The sequence below is a fragment of the Alligator mississippiensis genome, chromosome 1 (assembly GCF_030867095.1).
Source record: "Alligator mississippiensis isolate rAllMis1 chromosome 1, rAllMis1, whole genome shotgun sequence".
NCBI classification, from domain to species: Eukaryota; Metazoa; Chordata; order Crocodylia; family Alligatoridae; genus Alligator; species Alligator mississippiensis.
In genome coordinates, this window is record NC_081824.1 from 386,934,739 (window position 1) to 386,962,289 (window position 27,551).

Sequence of the window (27,551 nt, forward strand, 5' to 3'; positions counted from 1 at the left end):
CTGCCCTTAACTGCTTATCTCCTCGTACCTCACTTATGTCTCACCTCAAGGCACCCTTCAAAAGATCTGGCGTGTAGCACCCCTGGGTGTTGTGGCACCTTAGTTGAGAATCACTGATCCAGAGTGATAAAGGTTCTTCACAGATAACACCCTGATATCAGTCCTTCTCTCATAAACCAGCAAAAATCCAATTCATATGCTGTCCACTGATTACAGTTATGATAGTGTAGTACTGAGAAAGAGCTAGTTTTTCAGGCTCAAAGCCATATTTCGCTATTCTGCAGCCAAAGGAATGGCAATCCCCTGGTTGTGCATTTGAAGGTGAAGTCAGTGTTGTTACTGCTTCTACTTAATTATCAAAAACTTCTAGTATCATTCAAACTCTATATTCCAAACCGAAGTAACAGATTGACAGTATCTTGGTATATTTTCTGGTTTCTTCACTCGAATATCATTTTTTCCTGAAGTGGATTGATCCTTAGACATCTAACTCTAATCTGTCTTACCCTTCTCACTGTAAGACATTATTAGGATCACACATAATTAAGAGAGATCATAAGATTTAACTTTACTTACTGTATTTCATAGTGGTCTCATGTGCCACTGGTTATATAAGACTTGCACAACCTCTTAGGACAGAAGAGCAATTTACGTATCAGTGATTGCTAACAAAGAAGAAATCCATGCCGTTTTGAGCACTGCTTTTTTTTTCTGCCAGTATTCTGCCGTATTTTCTTATCCATGTCATGATTATTTGTATCAAAAAGAGCTTTCAAATATAATAGCCCCATGGATACCTGTTCTGGATCTGTTGCTAGGAATCTAGCAGTACAACCAACTTATTTTCCATATCTTATCCTGATAGATAAAGTAAGTCTTGTCTCCTAACAGAGGTCAAGTGGATTGGACCAAGTATTTCAACACAGTAACTTTAAACAAAAATAGAAAATTAGGTGCTGGTCAGTAATTTGACTACCAGCTTACACAACTGGTTTCTTAGTCAAAGACTTTATAATACCTTCTTTAAAGGAAGCAAATGAATTGTCCTCTGCAAGGGAGGAATTAAGACTCTCCACCCTCAGCAAATACCACTACATGAGGGGGGCTGGGGTTCTAGTCAACGCGAGCATGTGGCTTGTCGGGTGAAATATTCTAAGCAAATCCATTACCTCAGAGATTGGTCTCCTTTTTGGGGGCAGGTGGTTTACAAGTTTTCCTAACCTTTATTAGCCTTTTGGATCAGTAACCCAATGACCTTCCAATTTTTTTACTTTTATTTTCCTTTCTTTCCTGTCAAGTCCATCTCAATACAGTGATGCACAGCAATTTGGCTATGATTTGCTGACATGTTGTCGCGGCGGGTGGGGAAGAAGCCAATATCATTTCTCTCAAGAAGAGAAGGGCCACCAGAAATATTTCTTATAGAGTCCCTTAACTTTTTAATTACACCAAAGTAGGCATGTCTTCATGGGATGCTACTGCACAGTCATTACTGTGTATTTGTTTAGTCCATGTATTAGCAAGTACTAAGTAAGTGCACAGTAACCAGAGTTACTGTGCAGTAGCCCTGGCAAACATCTTTTAAGTGATGATACTGTGCAGTAGCCTAATAATACTGCGCAGTAGCGTATTAACATTGTCCATGCTGTGATGCGCTACTGTGCAGTCAGTGTCTTGTGTAGACATGCCCACTGATTCTTAATTGTCCAGTTCGCAGAAGAAACCATTTTCCTGAGAAGCGTGTCATGGTTTGTACCCCACCACATCCATAGCGCTAGAGAGGATATACTAGTCTCCTTAGACATATGTATTATAATGGCTTTTATAGAAGTGGTTTTCAGAAAATGAGAAAGGAAACACTGTTGTTTACATTTTGTCACTGTGGTCATTGCAACCAGTGGGGTAATGCATTGTCCTGAAAAAGCAGCTTTCCTCAAGTCAACTTTCCATTGTACTTCTTAGTGGCTTCTTGTAAGCAAAGTAGCTCAGATGCATAGTTTTCCCTCTTGAGAAGTGCTCAGTCATAATTCTCACCTTTTGCTGTTCCAAAAGACTATGGCCGTGATTACCAACTGATGCCATTGTCTTGGATTTCTTGAGAGGTGAAAACTGTGTACTTCCCACTGCATACGTTGCTGTATTGTCTCAGGATCAAGGTGATGAACCCATGTTTCATCCCAAGTTTCTGTTCTTGTGAAATTTTCTGCTTGCCCAAAATTGCCTTAAAACATTTCCCTAGAAATCAAGTTAACATTTTCTTCTGATGAAGGCTCAAAATTTCATCTTACTGAAACTTTCTTATCTACATCTTCAGTAATGATGGTACACATGGACCCAGTGCTGAGGCCTGTTGTCTCAACTATGCAACTGATGGTTGATCTTCTGTCATTCATCACCATCTAGTAGACTGTATCCACTTTTCTGGTGTGTTGGTCTCTGGGGCTGTCCTGACTCCAGCTCTTTCTCAGTGTTTACTTCCCCCTTGCTGAAATTTTGCTGTCTGGTATTTGTTTGTGGGTTTTTTTGCTGTTGTTGTTTATTGTGGCATCATCCTCCTGTGTTGCCACCATATCTTCATGGATTTCCTTTGTTCCCAAGCCTTTCTTAAAAAGGTATGTGATCACTACTCTGATTCCATTCTCTGTTTTTCTTCAAATTTTCAGTGATTTGTTTCTCTTTGACATGTCCTCCTCCAAATTCTGCACCATTATTTTTAATCTGTTAAAAAGCCCGTCAAAATACCAGTATTTTAGTTTGTGAAATACCTCACATCTTAATATATTATTGTATAGGTCAGAGTAAATGCTTTCTACTCATAATGCAAACTTCAGAGCCCATACAGAACATTAGTGAATGTTCTGTACTTATGAATAGAATTTAATCATTTTCTAAATATCCTGCAAAATAATTGTTGACAGCTTTACGGATGGGTTTTTAGTTTACTGAAGTTAATGAACTATGATATCGGAGGGATCAATGTGCCTGTTAAGTGATGCGCCCTTAGTTTCTCATTTTTTGAAGATTATTTCTAATGATAAATTTAAGGTTAGTGTTTACCTTATAGCCTGAAACGTCAGTTTACTGTAACAAGCCTTCATAATTTTATATTTTGGTTGCAGTGGAGCTTAGAGGATCAACTTCCTTTTTCATCTTGATATAAAGACTTAGCTTTATCACGGCATTTAAATCCCCCTCCCCCCCCCCCAAAAAAAGTTCACTTTTTCATTCCTCAGACTCTTGAAAAGTCCTTCTCTCTGTCCAGAAGTGGTCCTTTTAATAAATTCTGTAATCTGGATATATCCTGGTACTTGGTGACAGAAACAAAAGATGCCAGGTTTCTGTGTGGACAGTTCTAAAGTTTGAAATCACTTGTGTTGCTCCATAGGTGGGTAGGTTAGAATTAGAGTTCTGCAAACATTTCTACCGTATTCTTAGTATGCACCTTTATTAAAGGTTAGTATATAGATCCACAAAACTTGACAGTTCCAGCCTTTAGACCAAATGTCCTACAGGAGGCAGGGGATGCATCACTAAACATGTCCCATTCATGCATTCTTTCTCTGAAGCATCTACTACTTGCCACTGTAAACTCTCCGGACATGCTCCATCCATATACTCTGTCTTTAGCAGGGACGAGGTAAGTGGGGCCGTCAGGCTACGTTGAGCCTGCAGCAGACTTAATTTCCCAGCAGCCCCTGCCCACATTGCTGCAGCTGGTTTCCATGGAGACCCCAGGAGCAGCTGCACCATGACAGCGCGGGGCCAGGGTTTCCATGGAAACTGATTCCACCAGCTTTGGCAGGGCATGCAGCTGGGTGGGGAGCTGCCCTGGGGCTGGGATCTTGCAGTAGTGACAGTGTGGTTTGGAGCCAGGGCAGAGCTGCAGTCTGCTGCCCGTGTGCTTTGGGCAGGGGTATGCAGGCAGTGGATTGCAATTCTGCTCTGGCTCTAGACCGCACTGTTACCACTGCAAGATCCCAGCCCTGCAGCAGCTGCTCAACCAGCCCAGCACCCTGCTGGGGCCAGTCTCCATGGAAACCATGGCCCTGCACTGTCATGGGGCAGCTGCTCCTAGGATCTCCATGGAAACTGTCCGGAATGGTGTGGCAGGGGCCGCTGGGAAATAGAAGTCCAGCTGCCTGCTGGGGTTGCCATTTTGTCATCCCCCTGCTCTGTAGCGTTTACAGCAGGGGTAGGCAACCCCCGGCATGGGTGCCAGAGTGTGGGACTCGAAGGCATTTTGCTTGGCACACGTGTCTCTGGGTGGATGGCGGGAAGAGCCCAGGGCTACACAGCAACAGCAAGGATTGAGCCCCTAATGGCTTCCCTGTCATCCACCCCTGGCACGCCAACATCTTACAAGTTGAAGTTGTGGGTGTTTTTGGCGCTCTGCCCAAAAATGTTGCTGACCTCTGGTTTACAGCGTAACACTGTCAAAGACAAGAGACTGGGATACATGGAAGATGATCCTGATCCATTATGGTACCATTTACATTCTTATGTTATGTTCTGAGAGGCACTTTTTCCCTGACTCGTACGTATCCTGTTTATGCCCAAGTTGCCCTTCCTCCATTCATGATGTACTTCTACTATGGGCTACCATTTCTTAGTAACCCAGTATTTGGATTGTCAAGTGGTCAACGTATTATTCTATCTATAAATTGATTTCTCATACAGGAGTACACATCAATATAACTTCTTTATGCTTCTTTATCTTCTTTCTTGTGTTATGAATCAAAATTATTGTGAATGAATCAAGTCTTTTGAAGGCTTTCCTGAGGTTGTGCCTGTACCTGTTTTTTTCCTTTCTCCTCAAGCCAAGCAGAAAAATCTCTTTGATATTGAAAAACAAATAAATTTATCAGTATTTTTCTTGAATAATAAGTCTCCTTCTAGCTAGCCCCGAATCCAAATTGGCAGATAAACTCCCATGATGGGGAACCCAGTTAGCAGTAATTGTTTTATTCTCTGAAAAATGCTATAGGAAAGCTCATGGTGAGCTAATACATTAAATGTAAACATCTGAAGTGAATAAAACCCTAAATCACGTGCTTAGCAGTCTCTGTTTATTCCCTAGTTGTCACTGTGCTGTTAGTCTTCTGGGTACAATTCAGAATGATTGAGAGTTAGCTCGGTATGATTGGGGCAGTAAGGGAAAAGTTAGGGCCAAAAGAAATTGAGAATTTATATGTAATCCTGTTAAGTTGATCCTCTACTTTGTTAATTCTAAACAGTAACATATTAAAAACACAAGAGACTTTAAAGAAGCTTAAAGCAGGTTTTCTTATGTCAGTTCTTAAATTGTGCTTTCAGGCTGCCAACAAGTGATGGCAGTGCATCAAAAGGAAAACAGCAAACCAGCGAACCTGTACATATTTTAAAGAGATCTTTTGCAAGAACAGTCTCAGTGGTGAGTATTTTCTGTGGTCCCCATTTACTCTGTGTTCATCTCTGATCATAAAAAATGTACAGAATTGCAGGGGAAAATAATTAGTAAGTTAATTATTTTTAGCCGTATGCTTTAAAAATGCATGTACTTCATCCATAGGAAGATAGGGGCACATACCAAATGGTGGTTTTTTTCAATTCTGTATAAAAGTTCAAATGCAAACTCAGGTACAAGTACAATTTGGGCTACCCATCTAACTGAACAGCATTGCAACAACTATGTAGTTTTATAATATGCTTCTATCTTTTCACGAGTGAGCTAGCTCTGAAAATTGTCTTCATTTTTTATGTTGAATTCCTTTTTACTGGTAGGACAGTTATTGGTTATACTTGCCAAATAAATACTAGCTATTCCTCGCAGTGGTGAGGCATTCGTACCATCTTACGTTATCATCCAAATACCATGATTCCTGATTAGTCATTTCTGAAATCAGTTTTCCTTCTGAATAAATTACGTAACTTTGTATTTCCATAGCGTACATCATTTGAGGACATCAAAACACTTAATTAAGCTTTGCATATCTGTAGAGGTGGGGAATATTAATAGGGACATTGAAATATATCTGCCTCTGTAATATACTGTTCAAAAGCTGTGGTCTTCTCTAGCATCACAGCTCTGTAGTTTAAGACAGAATTAAGAATGCTGTATCTGATTAGAAATCTCAAGGAAACCCTTAGTTAAAAACATGCAGTTTTATGATTTGTAATCTGCCTGTTTTCCAAAAAAAGGAGCATGGAATCTTTATTAAACACAAGTGCTGGTTAGTTTAGCTTTCATCTTGTGTCTTTATTTTGTCTTGTAACAGTACCAAGCATATTGTTTGCATCTGTCAACTGATAATTTTTTGAAAGGTGCTGTTCCCAGAAGCACAGTTCCATCTTAATTTTCTTCACCGGCTATCTTTTTTTGTGCGTCCATATCCATGTGGCTCTCAGTGCTTAGGAATTCTTCAGTGACCCAATTTGTCGTCATCTGCTCAGGTGTCTCCTTAAAATGCATTTTCCATATGATCTGCAAGTTCTAGTCTTCTTTTATAACTCTTTCATTAATAACGTAGTCTCCAAAGATCTGTGTATGATTTCAGATACCTGCATTATTAGACAAAAGCAGTTACATGATTTTTATTGCTGAACATCATGTCCTTTCTTTCTTATCCTGTCACTGTTTGTCATCCATTCTCATACCATGTTCTAGTTTTGTTTGGAAGCTACTTGCACTGGGAGCATCCTTCTGCATTTCTGTGGAGGACTGGCACTATACAGCTTTTTATATGTAATATTGAGCCACCATCACCATTTTTCCTGTAGCTCTTAGATGTTCCTTGAAGATGTCTGACCTAACTTGACTAAGGTTAGCTTGGGAGCTGTGACATTATGACAGTACTAGGCATGTGTAAACATAGACTTTTTCCCAGTATGGCAAGGATGCACTCTGGGAAAAGTTGCTGTCATCCATAGTACTTAATTCAACAAGGAAAAATAGTTTCTGAAAATGTATTTAATTCATTAGAGCAGGGCTATTCAATAGGTGGCTAATGGGCCTCATATAGCCCCTGAGGGATTAACCAGCAGGCCCAGACTCTGTCTGGGCACTGCTCGCCCATCACACTTACGCTACGACTGCTGAAGTCTCTAGGCTTCCATTCCCTTCTCCAGCTTGTCCTTCCTGTCTTGGGGGTGGGGTGGCTGAGGGAGCTCAGCCGGGGTTAAGGGAAATTTAGAGGAACGTGGAGACGCCGTGGGGTGCCAGTGCTGCATGACGGGGCTGTCCATGTGGTACAATGCAGCATGGGGTCAGTTGTGCAATGTAGTGTGGCAAAAGGAGACCCATGCAGCCTGTGTGATGTATCCAGGGGGCCATAATCCCCTAACCACTCAACATGGACAGCCCTGCACTAGAGCTACCAGCTGTGGTGATCAGCTAATCAGTAATTCCTTTAGTTTTCTTTCCGCTAATAGGATCCAATAATGAACGTTACAGGCTATTGATGGGGTGTTTGTAATAGTGGAATAACTCCTGCATTCCAGTATTTTCTTTTTCTTGTTCTCAAATTTAAAAGTACTCTAATATGGTTAGTAAGGTTTACTCTAAAAAAATCTATTGGCATCTACCACAATCTGTAGCATAAGAGTTTTGTGTCATTTGTCTTTTGTATCCCTTTCATCCTGAAATAGGAATGCTTTGAGTCTTTGTTGAGCATTCTTCACTGGAGCTGGACAACATTAGTGCTAGGAGTAGAAGAGCTTCGGGGGTTGAAAGGATTCCAATATACTGCCACTCTTCTTGATTTAGAGAGATTGCGTTTTGTGGGCACTTGTTGCCTGAGGCTTCTGCGGGTCTACACCTGTGAAATATATCCCATTTCAGGTAATGTTTTGGTTCTAATACATGCGATTGATGTAGGCTAAATTTCAGTGCATGTTGTAGAGAGGCAGCTGCACGCATTAGAGTTGGGTATTTGACCGGTCAAAGTTTGGTCAATTGACCAGTCAAATATTGGTCAAAGCTTGTACCAAAAAAAAGCCAATACGTCCAAATAATACACAGAAAAAGCACAAATTTTCCATTAAAAAATGCGTAAAAAAATATATATATATATTTCTGTCAAGAAAACTAAAAAAAACTAGGTTTTTTTTTTGTAAAATTGCTATAATCTTTGGCCAGTCAAAAATGATGCAGTCAGTTGACAATTACCGGTGAATTGACTAGCTTGCCAACCCTAGCACGCACAAATGGAACTGCTTTTATTGAAGCAATAATAAGAGATTAATGCATTCAGAAATGAGACACTTTTGCACTATTAATTGAGGCTAATTGAGCGTGCAGCTGCACATTTTTATGATGTAACTCCTAATTATGTTGAAATGTATCTGCATGCTTAAGTAGACAGCCATATCCCCAGACCTACCCTCTGGGATCTTTTATCCCAATTTGTACATAGTACTTTCTTTGCTAGTATGAATCACCCATTTGGACTTGAAAGTCAGTATATTTGTTCTTATCACGCCTGCTCCTTAGTGGTGTCTTTTAAAAGTGCAGTATGTATTAGTGGTTTTCTTTATTAGGAAAAGAAATTCAAGTTCTTACTGCTTGTATATGTTTTAATGAGGCTTAATTTTGATTTGTCCTGTATTCGCTGTGTTGCTATATAAAATATGGAAAACATTTTTTTATTTTTGTGCCTAACTTTCAAGTGTTTGACTTCTATCTGGAATTGCATTTTAATAAACAAGATGCAAAAATATTTTGTTAGATATAGACTAATGCTTTTCTCATAATTTTTCTAGCTACTGCTAAAGCTGTTGTCGAGGAAACTAGCAAACTAGCAGACTGCATTGGGAAAACTAGAACTCTTCTGAGAAAAATTTTATCCGAAGGAGTTGATCACTGTATGGTGAAGTTAGACAATGACCCCCAAGGATATCTGAGTCAGCCCCTGAGTCTCCTAGAAGCTGTTCTTCAGGAGTGTCATAACACTTTCACTGCCTGCTTTCATTCTTTCTATCCAACACCAGCTCTACAATGGGCATGCCTTTGTGACTTGCTGAATTGTTTAGATCAGGTATGCTAAAAGTACCCTACAGTGCTGTTTTTTGCCTGCAGGAGAGGCAAAAATATTGTTAAATGTTCCATTTTTTACTTGTAACCAAGCCCGCAGACTGACCCAGCACTGCTCATCTGGCCAATGGGACTGAAAGGCTGGGCACTAAAACATAATATGCCTGCCAGTGTGTCTGTGGGCGCACATGTACACACACGTATGCACAGCATTTTGGATGTAGAAGTGAAGCAACCTGCCAGTTTTAATCCAAAAAAAAGTGTGCGCCTTAGGCTTCAAAAGTTTGGGAAACACCAGCTTAGCATCGTATAACTATTTCTTCATGGCACATTAATTTCACTTACAACTATTCATTGTATCAACAGCTCTGCAAATCAAACTCGTGGGTCTCAAGTCAGACATTCACAAATACAGAACATGGAATCAATGACCATCTGTGAAATTTTTGGTTTAAGGGACTTGTCTAACATCACAAAATACCTTTTTGGAAGAGGAGTGAAAATACATTCACTTCTCTTGTATAGCATTTATCTGCCTTCACCTGGCATCCAGCCTTGCTACATGAACATTTGTTATACACCATCAAGCTTCTGTAACTATTAGAATGAGTTTCCAAAGAAAAATCCTCCTTTAATACATAACACTGATTTACCAACAGTATCTCCATATTGGGCACTGAATGAGTCGTATGTCTGCTGGAGAAAAAAAAGTATACAGAGATGCATTTAATTCTCATAATGGAGGCCTGAATCTTAAGGTTCAATAGTCCACCTTTGGTGGATTGATTTTAAATAATGAACTTATATCGTGATTTAAACTTGTAAGCAGGAAATCTCAATGATAAGTTATTGATTTTAATCTTTTTCCACGTTTACTCTTTTGTGGAAAAACTCATTTTTATTAGTATAACCATTTGCAACAAATAGAGCTTTAATCTCATACTGTTGCTTGCTAACCAGAGGGTATGATATACATGCTTATTTAAGCTGTTATGCAGTTTGACACAGCTTGAATAAATAAACATCTGTGATGCAGTCACAAAAGAGACTGCAATGTAATGTAGAAATAAAGTAGCTAGCTTGAAAACCAGAAGCAAGTGATGGCAGTACAGGGTTTGGTGTGGGTTGGTTTAGTCTGCTGGGACATAATTACCTAAAATAAGTTTTCGCAAGCTAATTGAATTTGAATGCCTGTGCATAACACTTGGACTAGTTCTAATACTATTCATTTAAAATATATGTGTGTGTGTGTTTTTAGGACATCCAGGAAGCAAACTTCAAAACATCAAGTAGCCGGCTTCTTGCAGCTGTTATGTCTGCCCTTTGTCACACTTCTGTAAAGTTAACCTCCATCTTTCCTATCGCTTATGATGGAGAGGTGTTGCTACGATCCATGGTCAAACAAGTCAGCACTGAGAATGATTCTGCACTGGTTCATCGTTTCCCACTGTTGGTAGCACATATGGAAAAACTTAGTCAGGTTAGTTTATGTTCTAAAATATTTATTTAATGTTTCATAGTAGTCAAAACAGTAAAACAATTTACACTCCCCCTATTATTTATTTAGTTACACAATTTATTTGCTACCTTTCCGAGCAAAGGCTCAGAGTGGCTTACAGCAAGGGAAGAAGAACAATTTAAAAGGGGAACTAAAATGGGCAACTAAAATAAATAATATAAAGCAGAGGCTCACTGAACAACATCTCAGCATAGTTTTTGGTTGCGAAATGCCTGCCTTAACAGAAAGGTCTTGCAGTGCTGAAAGACGTCCAGGCTTGAGCATCAGGCTTTTTTGAGCCTCAAAAGGGAGGGAGTTTCAGATCTGAGGAGCAGTGGCAGAGAATGACCTCCATATGTGCTCAACAAGCAAACTTGGCATATTGATGGTATTTGCAGAAGGTTGCTCCTACCCAACTTTAGCAATTTATGATACAGCGTAGGGGAGAAGATGGTCCCTTAGGTATGTAGGTCCCAGGCCATTTAAGGCTTTATAGGTGAAAACTAGCACCTTGAATTGCACCTAAAAGGCTACTGGGAGCCAGTACAAAAGTTGGATCAACAGGACACAATTTGCCTTGTCAACCTCCAAGTGAAGAGCATCAGCCAAGACCACAAGCTCAGTCTCTGTGCTGTATCCAGGATGAAAGCCATACTGACAAGGGTTCAGGAAACCAGTTGTATCCAGATGCACCTGGAGCTGCCAGGTGACCACACGTTCAATGACCTCCAAAACGAAGGTTTGGAGACAGAGTGATAACTGGATGCAAGAAGTTCCCCATTTTATCTACTCTGACTGGCTTTTACAAGCGAGGAGGGGCACAGTGGGGCCAGTTCACAGCTGGTCACCCTCATCCCTCCAAGTATATCTCCATCAGTGGATGATAGCTATTTAAAACAATCCACATAAACAGGCAAAGACCTGGGCATCCTCAGCCCCAAACTCTGACTCTGCTGGATACGAGTTGTTTTTTTTTTTTTTTTTGTCTGCAAAGTAGGTGGCAAACTGGTCACAGTAAGCTTAGTTTCTGGGCAGAGATCAGCCCTTCACCAGGCCATTCACCACCCAAAACAGTTCTTCTGAATGACACTTTTTGTAGATACAATGGCAGTGGAAAAGAAATGCTTCTTTGCTGCTGCCACGCCTACGAAATAGTCCTTTAAGAAAGTTCTGTGCTGCAATTAGTCCATTGCAGCATGAGTTGAGCCACCTGCATTCCAGCCACCTACTGTCCCACTTGAGCTGTTCAGTTCCCCTACATACCAAGGGGAATTGTGCCACCACAGTAGCAAGAGCCCCTGTGTCTGTGACCAAGACAACCAGACCATTGACAAAATAGCTGTCAAAGGCATGGGAATGTCTCCCTGAGAGTTGTGGAACTGTGGAGTCTTCAGGGGTGAACCAGTCTAGTTAGTTCATTACCCTGACAGGGGTGGTGGAAGACAGAGATCTGTACCTGTTGGAGGTAGTGGTCTGACCATGGCAGGTTTTTTGACAACATACCTGAAAATTGGAGCCTCTGTATCCAAGCAGATGCCAACCATTAGATCCAGTGAGTGCTCTGCATCATGTACCATGTCCCTAGGTATTTTTGAGTATTGCAAAAATTGTATTGCTTTCTTAAGAAAAAGGTATGTGAGGCAAAATTCAGAATCAAAGCTTACCTCACCTTTGTAATTCACAAAATGTCACAGCATGCCAAAAGTACAGTTATCAAAGATAGGTAAGTATGTATGAAATTGTGCTTACTTCATGTAAAATATAATGTGCAGATTTTGCTTTGCAGAGTTCTAGCTCTGATTTAGAACTGATACAACATTCTGATTTTAAATTAAGTACCCCCACCACCCTCTTTCCCTCCATTCCTCTAGCCAAACTGCTAATGTTGCCATTTTTGCAGGTAGACAAGTTCTGCCATTACAAGTTGACTATATATAAGGCAAGACTTTATATAAAGATAATGTGTTTCTCTTTTTTTTCATATTGCAGAGTGAAGAAAATATTTCAGGAATGACAAGCTTTCGGGAAGTGCTAGAGAAAATGCTGGTTATTGTTGTGTTTCCAGTTAGAAACAGTCTTAGACGAGAAAATGAACTCTTCTCTTCTCATTTAGTTTCTAATACCTGTGGATTACTTGCTAGCATTGTCAGTGAACTTACAGCTTCTGCACTGGGATCTGAGGTAATGTTTTTGTAAAACTGTTTAATAATGTTTTAAGTGAATGTATTATGAAATTTTTGGGTGTATGTATTGTTTTAGTTTCTAATTTTAGTTTCTAACCTTACACAATTTTTTTTTATTGGTTCCAACTGCTGTTCACAAAAATACGTAAGAAATCTTTTTCAAACCACTAATACTTTTACAATTGTATAATCAGTCTGTTACGGAAATGCAGTTACAGTTAGCTGCTTGTAATGGTTGAAGAATATTTCAAGATTTCCCCCCACCTGTCAAATCTGAGAATCTTAAAGTGTTTGTCTCTCTGCATTTGTATCTTTATGCATCTTCCACTCTCTTAATTTAAAGTAGCCAGTGCACTTGAAACAGATTCATTAGCCAGCACTATCCACGGAGATGATGCTTGCACTGTGAGTGTCTTTAGGCTTATAAAGAAGTTAAAGGACAGACACCCCAGCTATTTGTACCTATTTTCTTCCCTCCACTTTTTCTATTCACTTCCCTCAGTCTGATGGCAAATGTTTTAGCATAGGGATTCTGAGCCTTAGATGCATTTGAACCCTCAGGGATACACATATAAAAACATTTTATCGCAAATAATTTCATTTCATTTACTTCAAATAAAGAAATATTTCAAGTTGAATTTACCATTAAATATGTTCCTTCATAAGGATTTTGAAACATTTCATATTTCACTTTGTTATAAATATTCAGGTATTTAGACAAATTATCTGAAAATACATTGATTTACAGTACCATCTATTTGTCTGAATCCATGACGACTGAATTTAAGATGAACCTCCAATTATTAAATCCTAAATATAGAAAATTTGAAAATTTATTATAACTTTTCATGTCTAGAATCTAATCTTTGGTGGTCATTTTAACTCCCACCCCAACCCCAGGGCCTTCACAACTCACTCCTGCCCCTATGGTGCCTCTACCCCCTGTCACCCCCACCTGCTTAGCCCCTTGTGCTACTTGTATGCCCCCTGTTCCCTCCCCACTTCTCCCCCTCCCTGTCTTTTATCTTCCCCTTGCTGTTGGAGCACCTGCGGCTTCTGTCTCCATTCCAGCCACATAGCAGCTGTTGTGGCATCAGTAGCTTTGGCCTAGACTCAGATCCAGGGCCAGACCTGTTGCCACCTCTCTGGATGGGCTGGGGCCGGAGGCAACATGTGCACTATACCTGGGTAGATGCAGAATTTGGAAAAGTGGAGTGCAGATGCTAAGGTTTTGTCACACATACAATACATTTTTCTCTGGTGATAAACTTGTAGCTTTACTAATATACTAGGGGCCTAGGGCTGTGTTATTCAGTTCAAGGTTGAAGCAAAAACATGCATAACTTCATTGCAACAAGTTAAAACCAATCTGTGAAATAGGAGCTTCATTACCAGGAGCCAGCTAGCAGGCAACAGAACTGCAGAACAAAGGATAGCATGATTGGTGGACCCTCATGATCATTAAAAAGGAGGGTTAACACCTGTGGAATGGAGAGTTTAGAAGAGATTAGGTAGATTAATAATGATCCATGAAATCAATTGACTCCCTCAGCACTGCCTAACTAGAAATGCTTCTGCCACTGCTAGATGGCTTTAAATTTTGGGTGGACCAGGAATAAAAGGGGGAAGCAAGTGCACCCCCTCTGTGTCCATCCCTGGCTCTCTGCTCTCTCCCCCAGGCTATATGTGAACACAGTAGAAGCTGGAGTTGCATGGGGAGGTTAAGCAGAGGCAGGGAGCAAAGGCAGGGGAGGGAAGTAGGGGGAGCAGCAGTTGGAGCTGCAGCTCCAATTTTGATCCTGGGCTTGGGGTCACAGCCACTCCCCCAATCTTGTACTCAAATCTAGAGTGGGGGGGACGGGCTTTTCCCCCATGCTGATTGGGGAAAAAAAATGTCTTATATTAAAGTAAATATGGTAATTGAATCTTATTCTTATAGTAAGAAGACACCTGTTAGTGACATCTTCAGTGTTCTGTAACAGCTGATTCTTAAATTTACTATGCTCAAAATATTCACTCAATATGATTTGTTTTTATCATAAAATTAAATACATTCTAACTGATGCTTATATATGCTTATTTGCTTATTTAACTGATGCTTATATGCTTATTTAATTCTTCACAGGTTGATGGACTTAACTCTCTCCATTCTGTCAAATCCAGTCCAAATCGATTCACTAAAACAAGTCAGGGAAGAAGTTGGAATACTGGTAATGGATCCCCTGATGCAATCTGTTTCTCTGTGGACAAACCTGGTGCAGTAGTGGTTGGATTTTCTGTTTATGGAGGAGGTGGAATTCATGAGTATGAATTGGAGGTGTTAGTTGATGATGTAAGTATTGCTCTTGAAAAACAAGCAAACAGAAATAATCTTAAACTTCTAAAGCTTTATAATCATTTGTGTACAATGCAGGCTATCAGTAAAACAGTAGTGCATCAGAACTTCATTTTGCAAGCACTTTCTCTTAAAATGTTTCATGAAGTTAATGTATTCAGTAATAGGTTTAGTCATGGGAAGAGAGAATGTGAGAAGCAAGGAACAACTTTCTGACATTGGAAAATAGCTGATCTATAAACTGAGAAGGCTAAAGAGGTGAAAGCTCCTTATCAGTCAGGAGAAGGAAGTTTGGCAATTTTACTTGTTTTACAGATGGATTTCTTGTTACTTTTCATGCTAGTATCATAGCATTATCTGTAGTATGCACAAAAATGAAACTTATTAAAATAAGTGGACAAGTTTCAGAAGAGTTTAAATTCTAGAGATATTAAAATGGTTTACATTTCTTCAAATCAGAGTGATCACACTGGCGATTCAACTCATTCTCATAGATGGACATCATTAGAGTTAATTAAAGGAACTTATACCACAGATGATTCCCCCAGTGACATAGCTGAAATCAGACTTGACAAAGTTGTGCCTCTGAAGGTAAGAAAAGCTATGCATTTTCCCTGTTAAATGCCATGAAATTTTTAAGTAAGAAATGAACATGTAAGAATTACATGGATACGTGTTGAAAATCTTGTTTGTAGTTTTGTTTACTGTATGCATTTGAAAAATGCTTAATATATGTATTTTGTTGAGAAGTAAAAATAATAAAATACATCTAGAACATTTTTCATTTTATTAGTTAGGCAGTAAATGTCAAATGCAGATTCTTGTAGGGCAAAGAAATGAAACATCGCTTTTCCATTTAAGAGTATCCAGTGTAATGTAATCTGTATATGAATTAAAATGTTCTTGAATAAACATTTTTTCACAGTCTCTCATTTGTACTTGATCCCATACCTTTTCTATTTAATTTCATTTTAGCATTCAGCTTTAAGTTGAAAGTTAAATGTACCATATTTACCTGAATCCAAGACAGCCCTGAATTTAAGACAACCTCCTATAGTTAGATTCTGTGCGTGGATAGTTTATAAATTCATTAGTTTTCCATGTATAGAATCTAATTATTGGAGGGGCATCTTAAATTCGTTGCCTCCTCTCTCTGCACCCCCCCCTTGCAGGAGCAGGAAGTGGGGGGAGCAGATGGTATGGGGAAGTCAAGCAGCTTGTCCTTTCCCACTTACCATCCCCACACATGCATGCATCTTTTGCTCCCTTGCTGCCTGCGGTCTTCCCCTCCCCCACTTCATAGCCTTTGCTTTCCACCTGCCCCCTCTCCTCTGCCCCCTTGCTTGTTGCTCCAACACCATCAGGCTCACTCCTGCTGCAGCCTGGGGTCCAGAGCACAGCCCCAGTCAGGCCCTGTAGCAGCCATGCTAGCTCCTGTCCTGCTGGGGCAGGCCTGGGGGCTGAGTCCTATACCCCAGGCTAGAGCAGGGATGAAGCCTATCAGAGCAAGGGGAAGAGGCAGGGAAGGAAAGGGACAGTCAAGGAACAGAGGCTGCAGGGGGAGATAGGATGTAGAAGTGGTACACAGGGCAGGCAGCCTGCCCCTCCACGCACGCATGCACACACGCGCACACACACACACCCCATACTCAATTCCAAGATGAGGGGCTTTTTTCCCTATGTTAAATGGGGGGCACCTTGTCTTAAGAATTCAGTAAATGTGGTACTTCAGGCTTGTACTCTTCTGTATTCTAAACATGTCTTTATTTAATATACTTGAATTATATTTTCAATTTGAATCCTGCAGACTTTCCTGAAGTATGTTTTCTATATCTCTCTTAAAAAAGTTTGTTTCTCTTGTTTCTAAGGAAAATGTGAAATATGCAGTCCGCCTTAGAAACTATGGGAGCCGTACTGCTAATGGAGATGGAGGAATGACCACGGTCCAGTGTCCAGATGGTGTGACATTTACATTCAGCACATGTAGTTTGAGCAGCAATGGCACAAACCAAACACGTGGACAGATTCCACAGATTCTTTATTACAGGTTTGCATACTTCCATAAACTATTTAAAAAAATTAATAATAATAATAATAATACCACATCTATATGTGAGAAGTACCAGAAAGAAGTGTAGATTGTGTGTAGAGCTTCTGTCAGAACTATATCTTGCTTTCTTCTGACTCTGTGTTTTTGTTTTTTGTTTTTATTGAAGACGACTAACTTTCCTGGTAACAGGCTCTCCCTCTTCAGGGCATTTGATTTGTCCCTCTGCCTCTTTCACCCTCATCTCAGATTTGCTGTCCATGATATGACAACCATAGTGAAAAATTGGTTCTCATATCTTGTCCATTGACTTACAACTTACTGATTTTTCTAAAGTTCGGCTTTAAAAGCCTGTATTCCTTCTTTCTTGTAGCTCAGCTTTGTATAGGATATAATACTTTTTTGAGAGCGGGGAATCATTTCTAGTTGGGAGCCTAGGTACTGAGAACTTCCTCTGTATTTCTGGAAGAATTGCATTGTATAATATAATTAAATTGTCATCTACAGTAAGGGTGCTCAACCTCTACCACTCCTCTGCTTTCAAATGCTTGGACCCATAGGGAGCCCCAGGTCCTGCACACTAGATCCAGTTCTCGATCCCAGTGAGGAGTAGGAGAAGGTGGCACTGGGCCCCAGGGACCCAATCCCAGCATGCAAGAGATGGTGCCAGGCCTCTGGGACCCAATCTTGGGCTCATAGGAACCAATCCTGTTATGCATGGGGCAGGAGAGGGTGATGCTGGGTCTGCAGGACCCAATCATGGAATGCAGGAAGTGGGAGAGGGTGGTGGTGAGCCCCTAATTCTCAACCCAACCTTCAGGCTGGCCTTGTACCACTTGTATGGCTCATGGGGGCAAAAGGTTGAGCACCACTGGTTTATAGTCTCTCAATCTCACTTACTCTAAAACAAAATAGGTGTATACAGGAGAGGTTGGCATTACAGAAAGAGAAAGAAAGATCTTATAGTTAAGTAAATTGAATGTCACCCAAGAGACGGTTCTTCCACATCTTTTCCATGTGATACTGTAAAAGTTCATTAAAATAACGTTTTGCAGGTACCCAGTAACTGTTTCTCATGTTCTGGGTATCCAGCTTGACACTTAAGGTTTAAAAAATGACAGCACCTGAGAATAGGAGCTTCTCTCCCTGCCTCTACAATAAAGACATGCTGTGCACCAGAATCTGCAGTCACTGTAGCTGTACCTTGCACATGTAAATTGAACAATTATCAATTAATCAAAAATAGGGTGCTCTTGAAGGCTAAGATGGCAATAAGTCATCAAGACCAGATCTGGTTTTTCTGGGGTTTTGAAGGTGCTTATATATGAAGAAGTTGCAGTGCTAATGTATTATAATGTCTTTTTAAAAGCATCTACTACATTGGAAGATTGTAAGAAGTAACTGCACCTATGTTCTTAAATGTTGCTAATGGAGCTTAAGAAGTAAAAAGAATTAAAGAACTAAAAGAATCAAGAACCCAAAGACAATTTAAAAAAAAATATTTTAGTACCAAATTGTTTACAGTTTAAAATAATAGATAACTAAGTAAGATAACAGGCATAAGCCAGCAATTTTTTTTCAGAAAAATGCTGTGCCCCATATCTAATAAGAATTTTAACCTTCTCAGCAGAATACTGGATTGAGAAGAAATAGTTGATAATCATTTGGATTTACATTTGGATTTAAAAAAAAGCCTACTCGCTGAAAAGCTATTCAAGAAACTAAATCAAGCATGGGATCAAGAGAAAGCAGCTAAGGGATACACAACATGAGATAGTTAACATGGCAGAAGTAGTATATTTGCAGATGGTGGTGAACATGACAAGATTTTTAACTATCTTTGAGGTTTATAACTGAAGAACTGGACAAAATTAAGCAGGTGGGCAGCACAATGTCAGTTGAAATGTGGCATAAGTTGACAATAGAAGAGACACATTGATGGATTTAAAATTAATCATACCACCTAGAAAAAAAACTGAGCTATCATTGTAGATAGCCCATTGAAAACAAATGTCTGTATCAGATGAGATGCTCAGATGTCAAGATCATTACCTCTATCACAAAGGATAAAAGAGAAAATGAGGGTTAGGGCTCAAAAATCTTTTTAGAACTACTGTATATACCCAAATTCAAGACAACTTTCAATTTTAAGATGATTCCCAATAATTAGATTATTTTAATGGGAAATCCTAAAAGTTTGTCATAATTTTCCATGTATTGAATCTAATTTATTGTAGGTTCATCTTAAATTCATTCTGTACCCTCCTGCAGCTGGGCAAGCAGTGGTAGGGTGTCAGGTGATGGAGGAGTCAAGTGGCCTCTGACCCTATCCCTCCCATCAGTTCATTCCTTGCTCCCTGCCACCTCCTTCCCTGAACTGCCTGCATGCTCTGGCACCAGCCACTTGCCAGCCCCTTGTGCATGTGTCCACTGCTGCCTGGCCCCCACTGCCACTTACTCCCTTGTTCCAGCACTGACTCTGCTCCAACCTTGGGCACAGAGCACCAGCCCCTGCCTGGACATGCAGCTGGGGTTGTGGTGGTGGCAGTTCCAGCCACAGCCCCAGAGCCAGGGCTGGAGCTGCCACCACCATTGTTGCATGCCTAGGGGAAGGACAGGGGGAACTGCAGCCCCAGGCCCAGGTTGGGGTCAGAGCTGGAGCTGCATTAGCCTCCCTCCTTCCCCCCCCCCCACACTTGAATTTAAGATGAGAAGCTTCACCCCCCCATGTTAAATGGGGGAAGACCTAGTCTTGGATTTGAGTAAATACCATAGTATTCCCACACTGTGTGACTTTTTGTTGGATATAGCCACATACTGACAGTTCTTGTGGCTACTTTTGTTTTCACCTGGTTATCTGGGTGCTTGAGGAATGATTCTTTGCTTACTGCTCCCTGCCCAATCTGTCACTGTTTCCCTATTCCCTGTCCAGTCTGCTACATGCAGAGGTTGCCCAAGCCACAGGTTGGCTGCTTCTGATAGAAGCCCTGGACAGAAGTAATATTTGTAGCACTGTAAATGCTCTTGCAGTGCCGCAGAAGTTGAGCAGACAGGCATACACACACCCCCTCTAGCGTTAGAAAAATCTGGTAGGATGAAAGAACAATTTTTCTGTAGTGCTGTTTTGTTTTTTTGTCTTCCTCAGAGGTAAGTAATTTCAAAAATACCAAGTGAAGTCGGTTTGTACATTGCTGTTGACAGTCCTATGATGAACTGAATGGGTGGTTTTTCTACAGTAATATATTACTTATATTTCTATAATATATAGGTTTGAAAAATGATTCTAACCAGAGGAATATACTACTTCAGTGTCAGTACATCTTTCATTTCAAATCAAAATTTCCCAAAAGTGTTTTCCCAGAAATTTCACCTGTATTCTGTCATTATGTGGGTTGACTTTAGTTCTTATTTCTTGGTTTCTAAGTCACTCTATTGTACAAAAATCAAATATATGGACTCATCTTTTAAAACTATTTTTATATTATGAAGTCATGCCAATTTACTCTTCTATTCAGGAGCGAGTATGATGGAGATCTACAGTCGCAGCTTTTAAGCAAAGCTAATGAAGAAGATAAAAACTGTAGCAGAGCTCTTTCTGTTGTGAGTGCTGTGGTACGCTCTGCCAAAGACTTGTTGCACAGAGCTCTCGCTGTAGATGGTAAGACTTCTAGTAATAAAAATTTATTTTTATTCTGTGGCAACGTGAATTAGTGGTAGTGAAATCAGTGTTTATCCACTATATAAATACCTACATCCAGGAAGAGTGCACACCAACTGCAGAGGCTTCCTCAGCCTGGTGAAGAGTATTTAAACCTTAAAGCTTGCTAAGAAGAATTTTTCCAACTATTTGAGTTGGTCTAATAAAATATATCAGATTTACCCAAAGAATCTTGTCTGCCTATGTCCTTAGACCAACATGGCTACAACCTACACCCCTATACACCTGGAAGAGACCTCTGGGGTAACTGAATGCAGATTCTGCTCTTCCAGGTAACCTCATACATAGGGGTCTACCAGGACTCAAGGAGGTGACTGGCCAATTTAACGGACAGATCCTGGGGCCAGCTGCCATTTTTCTAGGCTGAGCACGGTGGGACTTCCCCATGCCCCTGGTGACCTCACCCCCCGGTGCTGATTTGATTGCAAGGGCTGTCATGTCCTCACCCCTTGCCACTGATTGGTTGCAAGGTCTGTCAGTCATGCAGTTGATTGAAGTGGGGCGGGGCCACATGAGAATGAGACCTCTCAACTAATCAGTAGTGAGGGGCAGAGATGGCAGCCATCTTGCCGGCAGCCTTTCATGCTGACAATGCCCCCTTCCCCACAGGCAGACTGCATGGCTGGGTCACAGCAGCCATGAGGAGTGTTGGCTCCCTCTAGGGAGCCAACATATTATTTTTCAGTAAGGTTTTTTTTTTGCAGCAAGCCCACCATTTTTCACAGTTTCCACCCAATTCTGCGTTTTCCGCAAAAACCTTGAAATTATGATTTCGGTAGATCGCTACTGGTACAACCCTGTGTTAAATTTATCAAGCTCTGTTTCAGAACTACTAGATAAGCTTTCCCCCACTGTATTACTCTCATGGCATTGATTATCAAAAATGTTTTAGATAATGTGTTTGAATATTTTCATAATACATCCTCATGTTGCCAAATGAAAATTTGGCCTTAAAATGTTATTAGCATGGTGTTTCTTTATTAGTTCATAATGATTAATTGACTTTAACATATTACTTTTGTAAGTTGGTTTTGAATGATATTTGTATTTAAACCATTTTCATTCCTTTACAAAACCAATTTGAAAGTAGCTATCACTTCTAATGCATGAAGCCTTTTATTACATAGTGAATACTTCTAATGGGATTTTCACCTCAAACTGAATTTTGCAGTTCACTGACGGATATTAAAAAGATGGCACCATGGGATCTGATGCCCAGTCCTAACAGCTGTGCCTCTTACCATGCCATGTGCATTGCAGGAGATATGATTGTGGGATTGAACATCAGATAATGTCATATTGCCAGTGCAGGGGGAGCCTGGGATCATAATCCTGGGCTCCCCCTGCACTGCCAATCTTCAGTCCTGTGGCTGGAAGCTCTGTCAGTTGATGGACAGTGATTGAAGCTCCCAACTGCGTCGTTACGTTATATGCTTCCACATTTGGGAGCTCTATCAGCTGATTTAGGCTCCCAGTCAGCTCTCTCAACTGAGACCCCCTGATCAGCTGACCAGTGATCCCAGCCTCTGAAACGTACAAAAGTGCCCTGGAGGCTAGGAGCACTGGGTGCATGTGCAATTAAAGGCATGATAAGAACCAAAGACAAAAATTACCCACACTTTGTGTAATAACTTTGTCGCTTAGTTCTGGTTTTATCATGCTATTAATTGAATGAACATGTGGCCAGGTCACTCCTTGAAATGTGAATAACTGGTTTATCACATCTTAAGTGTAACGTGCATCAGGAGCCTAAGCCAACTCTGGATCATGGTGTACTTTAGAATGAAAATAACATTTACTAAAAATGCATCTCAAGTTTCACTTACAAACTGCTGGTGTACAGGAAACTTTGGGAAAACTTGATTTATTCAAAGCTTGTTACATATATTGAAGCAAATAGCTTCTAAATATTCTAATTACTTCTTTCTACAGCTGAAGACATTCCAGAATTGCTCAGTTCTTCCAGTCTGTTTTCAATGCTGCTTCCCCTTATAATAGCCTACATAGAACCAGTAGCTGAAGCTATTCCCAAGGTATGTTAAACATCAACTTGTTCCTAAGAGAAAGCTGCAGATGGGAAGGTATTCCTTTGTCCTTTGTATATACCTGTCTTGTAAAATCTTGATTTCGCTGACCACTTAACACATTAGGGCCTTGTACATGTTAGGAATTTTCTCCCCCTGATCTGTTATGGTAACAAGAATGGTTCGTAGAAGCCTTCAAGTGGGAGTGAATGTGTTTTCCTTCTTCTCCATGTAAAAATAACTTTGAAACATAGAACTGGAAGGACAACCTGAAGACTTGAGTCCAGTCTTATATTTTCAGGCAGCCATGTAAAAAAATAAATACATAAATTTTGTCTATTAGAATATACATTCTGGCTTTTCCCACATTTTAGGCACTAAATGCCCCATATCAAATGTAGGCTGTCTGGGCATTTGTGTGTGCTTGGGGTGGGGGGGGACTTTAATTACAGTGACTTCAAGAGATGCTCTAATTAAAGCATCTGGAGCCTCACGTGTATCAGTATCCCTGCACTGAAAAATGGTGGTGGGGGGCGCTTTACCTAAAGCATGTCGAATGAGCTTTATTTAAAGTGCCCTCACCGCCATTTTTCAACACAGGGTAACAGATACCTGTGATGCTGGACTCTGTTGGAGCATGGTAGGTACCACACTCTGGCAAACTCAATTAATCAAGTCTTCTCCAATGCACTGTAATTGCAGGATATGGGAGCAGCCTCAATGCACATGTATAGGTGCCTTTTAGTGTTAAAAAAAATAAAATCCTACGCTGCACATAGGAATGGATAGGAAGAGACAAGAGAAAGAGAAGGATACTTAGCTATGTTACCCTGCTTTCTGCCTGATTTCAGACTAAGCTGACACCTTAGAACAGTGGTTCTCAAACTAGTTAGACTCAAGGCACACCTCAGAAAATGCCAGCTTTTGGCTTTCACTCATTTTTTTTTTTTTTAATACAGAAAAATAATAGAGCACTTCTTCTGCAGAGATTTCTGAAAAACTACAGCAAGTCAGAATGTATTTGACATTTCTAGATTCCTGTTTGAAATTTCTAGTTTACCTTTTGAATCATGTGTTGATGTTTTCACACCTAACTGCAAATGTTGTTCAGTAAATGACAGCACCCTTAAAAGGATATTGTGGCACCCTGGTTGAGAATCACTGCCTTAGAAGCTAGTTGGTTTAAAGAGGCAAAACATTTTGTAAGCAATCAGATGCATCTGACGAAGTAGCGTATGCCTCTCTGAACAAGTTAGTCTTTAAGGCTGCTTACAGACATGAAAACAACCACCTTCGCCCCCACCCCCCTGAAAAGGCACTTGACTTTAAACTCTGTGGGTCTCTGCACTGAGCACAGCGCCTGCCCAGAAGAGGCATCGCATTACTTGAAACTGGCTCACCCAACGTCTGTATAGATCAGGTGCTTCAGCAGGGCTTTTTGGTGCTTTTATCTAATAGCTGATTGAATCAGCTATTAGATAAAAGTGCCAAAAAGCCCTGCCAAAGCACCCCACCTACACAGACCCTGCAGAGCCGGGTTGAACTAACATGCTGCCTCTTCCAGTAAAGCACTGTCTTTTTTCCACATCTGTCAGTGCCCTAAGATGCTCCTCTTCCCTACTTTCTGAAGTGGTGTGCAATTCAGTAAATTATATCCATATAATCCAAGAAAATGGACCATAGAGGAAAGCCAAAAAGCTCAATTTTTTTTTTTTTTCTTCTTGCTTGGGTGTGGACTTATATTTGTATTTTTTGTCTCGAAATAATTCCATGTCACTTACACATCCAAGTCTCTTACCTCTTGAATGCAGTTAACCTCTTTAACTAACTGCCTTGGTTTCTCTAAGTTAAGCCTTTTGATTTCTCAGACTTTTGCTACGAACCTATTCTTGCCCTTCCTGGAGTTTAAAATGAAATGAATCAACTCGTGGTTACATCACCCTAGATTATTTGATTATTTTCCACAACCAGTTCTTCTATAAGGTCACTACTTACCAAAATTTAGATCTAAGGTAGTTTTGCCCCAAATTCAATTATGGTCCATGGTGGCTGGGGTATAAATTCAAGAGGCTCTGCCTTTGAATCCACAGCGGGCAGGTTTTCATTGTCTTCAAATGGTAAATACAGTATTTATATAGGAACTGAGCATTTATTCACTCTGTTTTTGTTAAATTCAGTATTGTTCATTGAAAAAATTATGCTTCCCTTTAGGCAAGTACTATTTTTGCCTTTTTTCTATTTCTCTCCTTTTTGTCTTTGCATGTTCCCTCTACTTTTGTGTCTGCATTTCTTTCTTTGCAACAGTTCCATTCCTTTCTCTCAAAGCCTTTATTTCAGTTCTTTTTCTGATTTCATCTGCCAAACTCATTAACAGTGGAAGAGTTGTTGTTGGAGTTAACAAGCGGAGCTGCGTACAAGGCAGTGTTTCAGCCTGTCCAGAGGCTCAGGGAGTGGACAAAAGTACACACAGGTACACCTGAAGTGGTTTCAAAAGGGGAGGCTGAGCTGCTGCTTAGGAGGTGCAGCAGCTGTTACTCTACAAAACCACAGTCCAGGATTAACACTGGACCAGGCAGTGAAGTTCACTTCCATCGCTATAGGCTTGTATACATGCAACAGACTGTAACAGCTGCAGTGCACACCTGAGGAGCAGGTCTTCCTTCCCTAGGAAGCCACTCCAAGTTTACAGACAGACATGACAGTTCAAGTTTAGTTCACAATTAGAATGTACACTGCCTCTAATCATGAGGAATATAAATATTTCATGAAAATGTAAGTTTTGTATAATGAAAAGTATCTTGGGATCACATAAATATATCATGTAGGTTTACTTCAATTTTTGAATTATTTTGACACACTTGCTTTACAAAATATACCATGTGAAGAGTGACAATTAGAGCTTTAAAATGCTTCTTGACAAAGATGGATAAGTCGGTCCTTAAAGATGGAGACAGGAAATATGGCATAATATGGCATATGTTGCACTAGAAGTTATTCTAGGTATTTGAAATGAAATAGGGCAGAGATGACAGGCAAATGGAGGTAATGAAGGATAAAGCTTGGACACATTGTAAAATTCATAAGCAGTTTTGTTTGATTATATGAGGGTACATGTATCATCTTGTGCCATCCTCATTTTAAATGTGGACACACTGATAATCAAAGTGGAGCTTTTCCTTTGTAAATGAAAATGTTAAGTGGAAGTGTTGCATCTTCTCCATGCAACTTCCTTAATGTTAGAACTTTAGTCATTCTTTGAACTTTCTGAAATAGAATTATATTAAGCCTCAAATGTATACAAATAAAAGGTTTTAGTTCAATATCTTTTGTCCTTCAAGTGTTCATTTTTCAAATATGGAACAAGCGTTCAAACCATAAACAAAATTTAATGAACAAAATGAATTACAAAACAAACCAAAGTTGTGGTCACTTGTTCCATAGAAGAACATGCTTTACATGACTAGTATTTCCTGGAGCAGATTATAAAACCTTTCAAGAGGTTTTTGGCTTTTTTTAATGGAAACACTGCTGGTTTACTACTGTGGAGAACTACTACATTTAATAGCTAATATTTCTTGATTGTAATGGTTTTTCTTCTGGGAAGTTCTTTAAGCAGGAGCTCTTAAAATTGAAACACAGCCCATTCCACAACATTTAAAATTCTACCCTTCCACTTCAGTTTTTACAATCAAACTTTTTTTATTAATGCTCAAACTATTTGGGAATAAACTGTTATTGCTTGTTTTTTTTATTTGTGACTCTTTCTGGAATCTGTGAGTAGACAGAGGTAGTTAGCCATGATAATGTGAAGTCAGACAGAAAGGCAGGGTAGAGTTGCACCTTATAGAGTGGTTTGGAGATGAATGTACTTTTGTTAAGCCATAGCTCAATTCTGACAAAATAGTTTCAGAAGCTTATGCATGTCTGAATTAGTTAGCCTATAAGGTAAAATTTTACCTGGCCTTCTTTCTGGAATCTACATTTATTTGAAGTAAACGCTTTGATATTTGGTCATTCAGAAGTTTGTAGTGATGTATATGCAAAACTGTAAAACAAATCACATAACTAAGTGATGTTAAAATGGAGACCATTCAGAACAAGCACTGTAGGGAACTGTAAGCATTTTTATGCAATTTCAACTAATGCTTTCATATACTGTCGTGATACAGGTTGCTGTTGAAGTCTTTGGCCTAGTACAACAGTTACTTCCTTCTGTAGCTGTTCTGAATCAGAAGTATGCCCCTCCTGCGTTCAATCCCAATCAGTCTACAGACAGCACCACAGGAAATCAGCCTGAACAAGGGCTGTCTGCTTGCACTACCTCTAATCACTATTCTGTCATAGAGAGTGAACACCCCTACAAACCAGCTTGTGTTACACACTATAAGGTAAGCATCATTCCTAAGTCTATGTGCAACTTTTAATTCCTAGCATATGCTGAAAACAACTTATTGATTTGGAAGGACTTATTTGAGATGACTTTGCTGGACTTTTTGAAAGGCTCTTGGTTGGACTTTTTGAAGGGTTCTTGGCTGGAGTCTTCTCAGGAGTCTTGGCTGCAGGTTTTTCTGGAGTCTGGTCTGCTTTCTTAAAGAAAGTGTCCAAGGAAGTTTGGACAGATGTTCTCCAGGGAGATGAGCGATGCAACTAACTTGTTCGCTGGCGTGGCATTGCATTGGATCAAGTGTTGTAAAGTAGAAACTGACGTCATAAAGTTGAAATGGTGTCAATTTAAAAGC

General features: G+C 40.0%; 1 protein-coding gene across 19 annotated transcripts in view; it reads left to right on the forward strand.

The window, feature by feature from the left end:
* The window catches only part of MYCBP2 (MYC binding protein 2), a 289,476-nt gene that overhangs the window by 143,169 nt on the left and 118,756 nt on the right, over nucleotides 1-27,551 (forward strand). For all 19 annotated transcript variants that reach the window (XM_059712849.1, XM_059713661.1, XM_019488555.2 and 16 more), the window contains 11 exons: nucleotides 5,314-5,410; nucleotides 7,624-7,816; nucleotides 8,737-9,011; nucleotides 10,266-10,487; nucleotides 12,495-12,686; nucleotides 14,814-15,020; nucleotides 15,483-15,614; nucleotides 16,892-17,070; nucleotides 20,586-20,728; nucleotides 22,721-22,821; nucleotides 26,982-27,200. In XM_059712849.1, coding sequence (XP_059568832.1) covers nucleotides 5,314-5,410; nucleotides 7,624-7,816; nucleotides 8,737-9,011; nucleotides 10,266-10,487; nucleotides 12,495-12,686; nucleotides 14,814-15,020; nucleotides 15,483-15,614; nucleotides 16,892-17,070; nucleotides 20,586-20,728; nucleotides 22,721-22,821; nucleotides 26,982-27,200 — 1,960 coding nt within the window. The remainder of the gene's footprint in view (nucleotides 1-5,313; nucleotides 5,411-7,623; nucleotides 7,817-8,736; nucleotides 9,012-10,265; nucleotides 10,488-12,494; nucleotides 12,687-14,813; nucleotides 15,021-15,482; nucleotides 15,615-16,891; nucleotides 17,071-20,585; nucleotides 20,729-22,720; nucleotides 22,822-26,981; nucleotides 27,201-27,551) is intronic.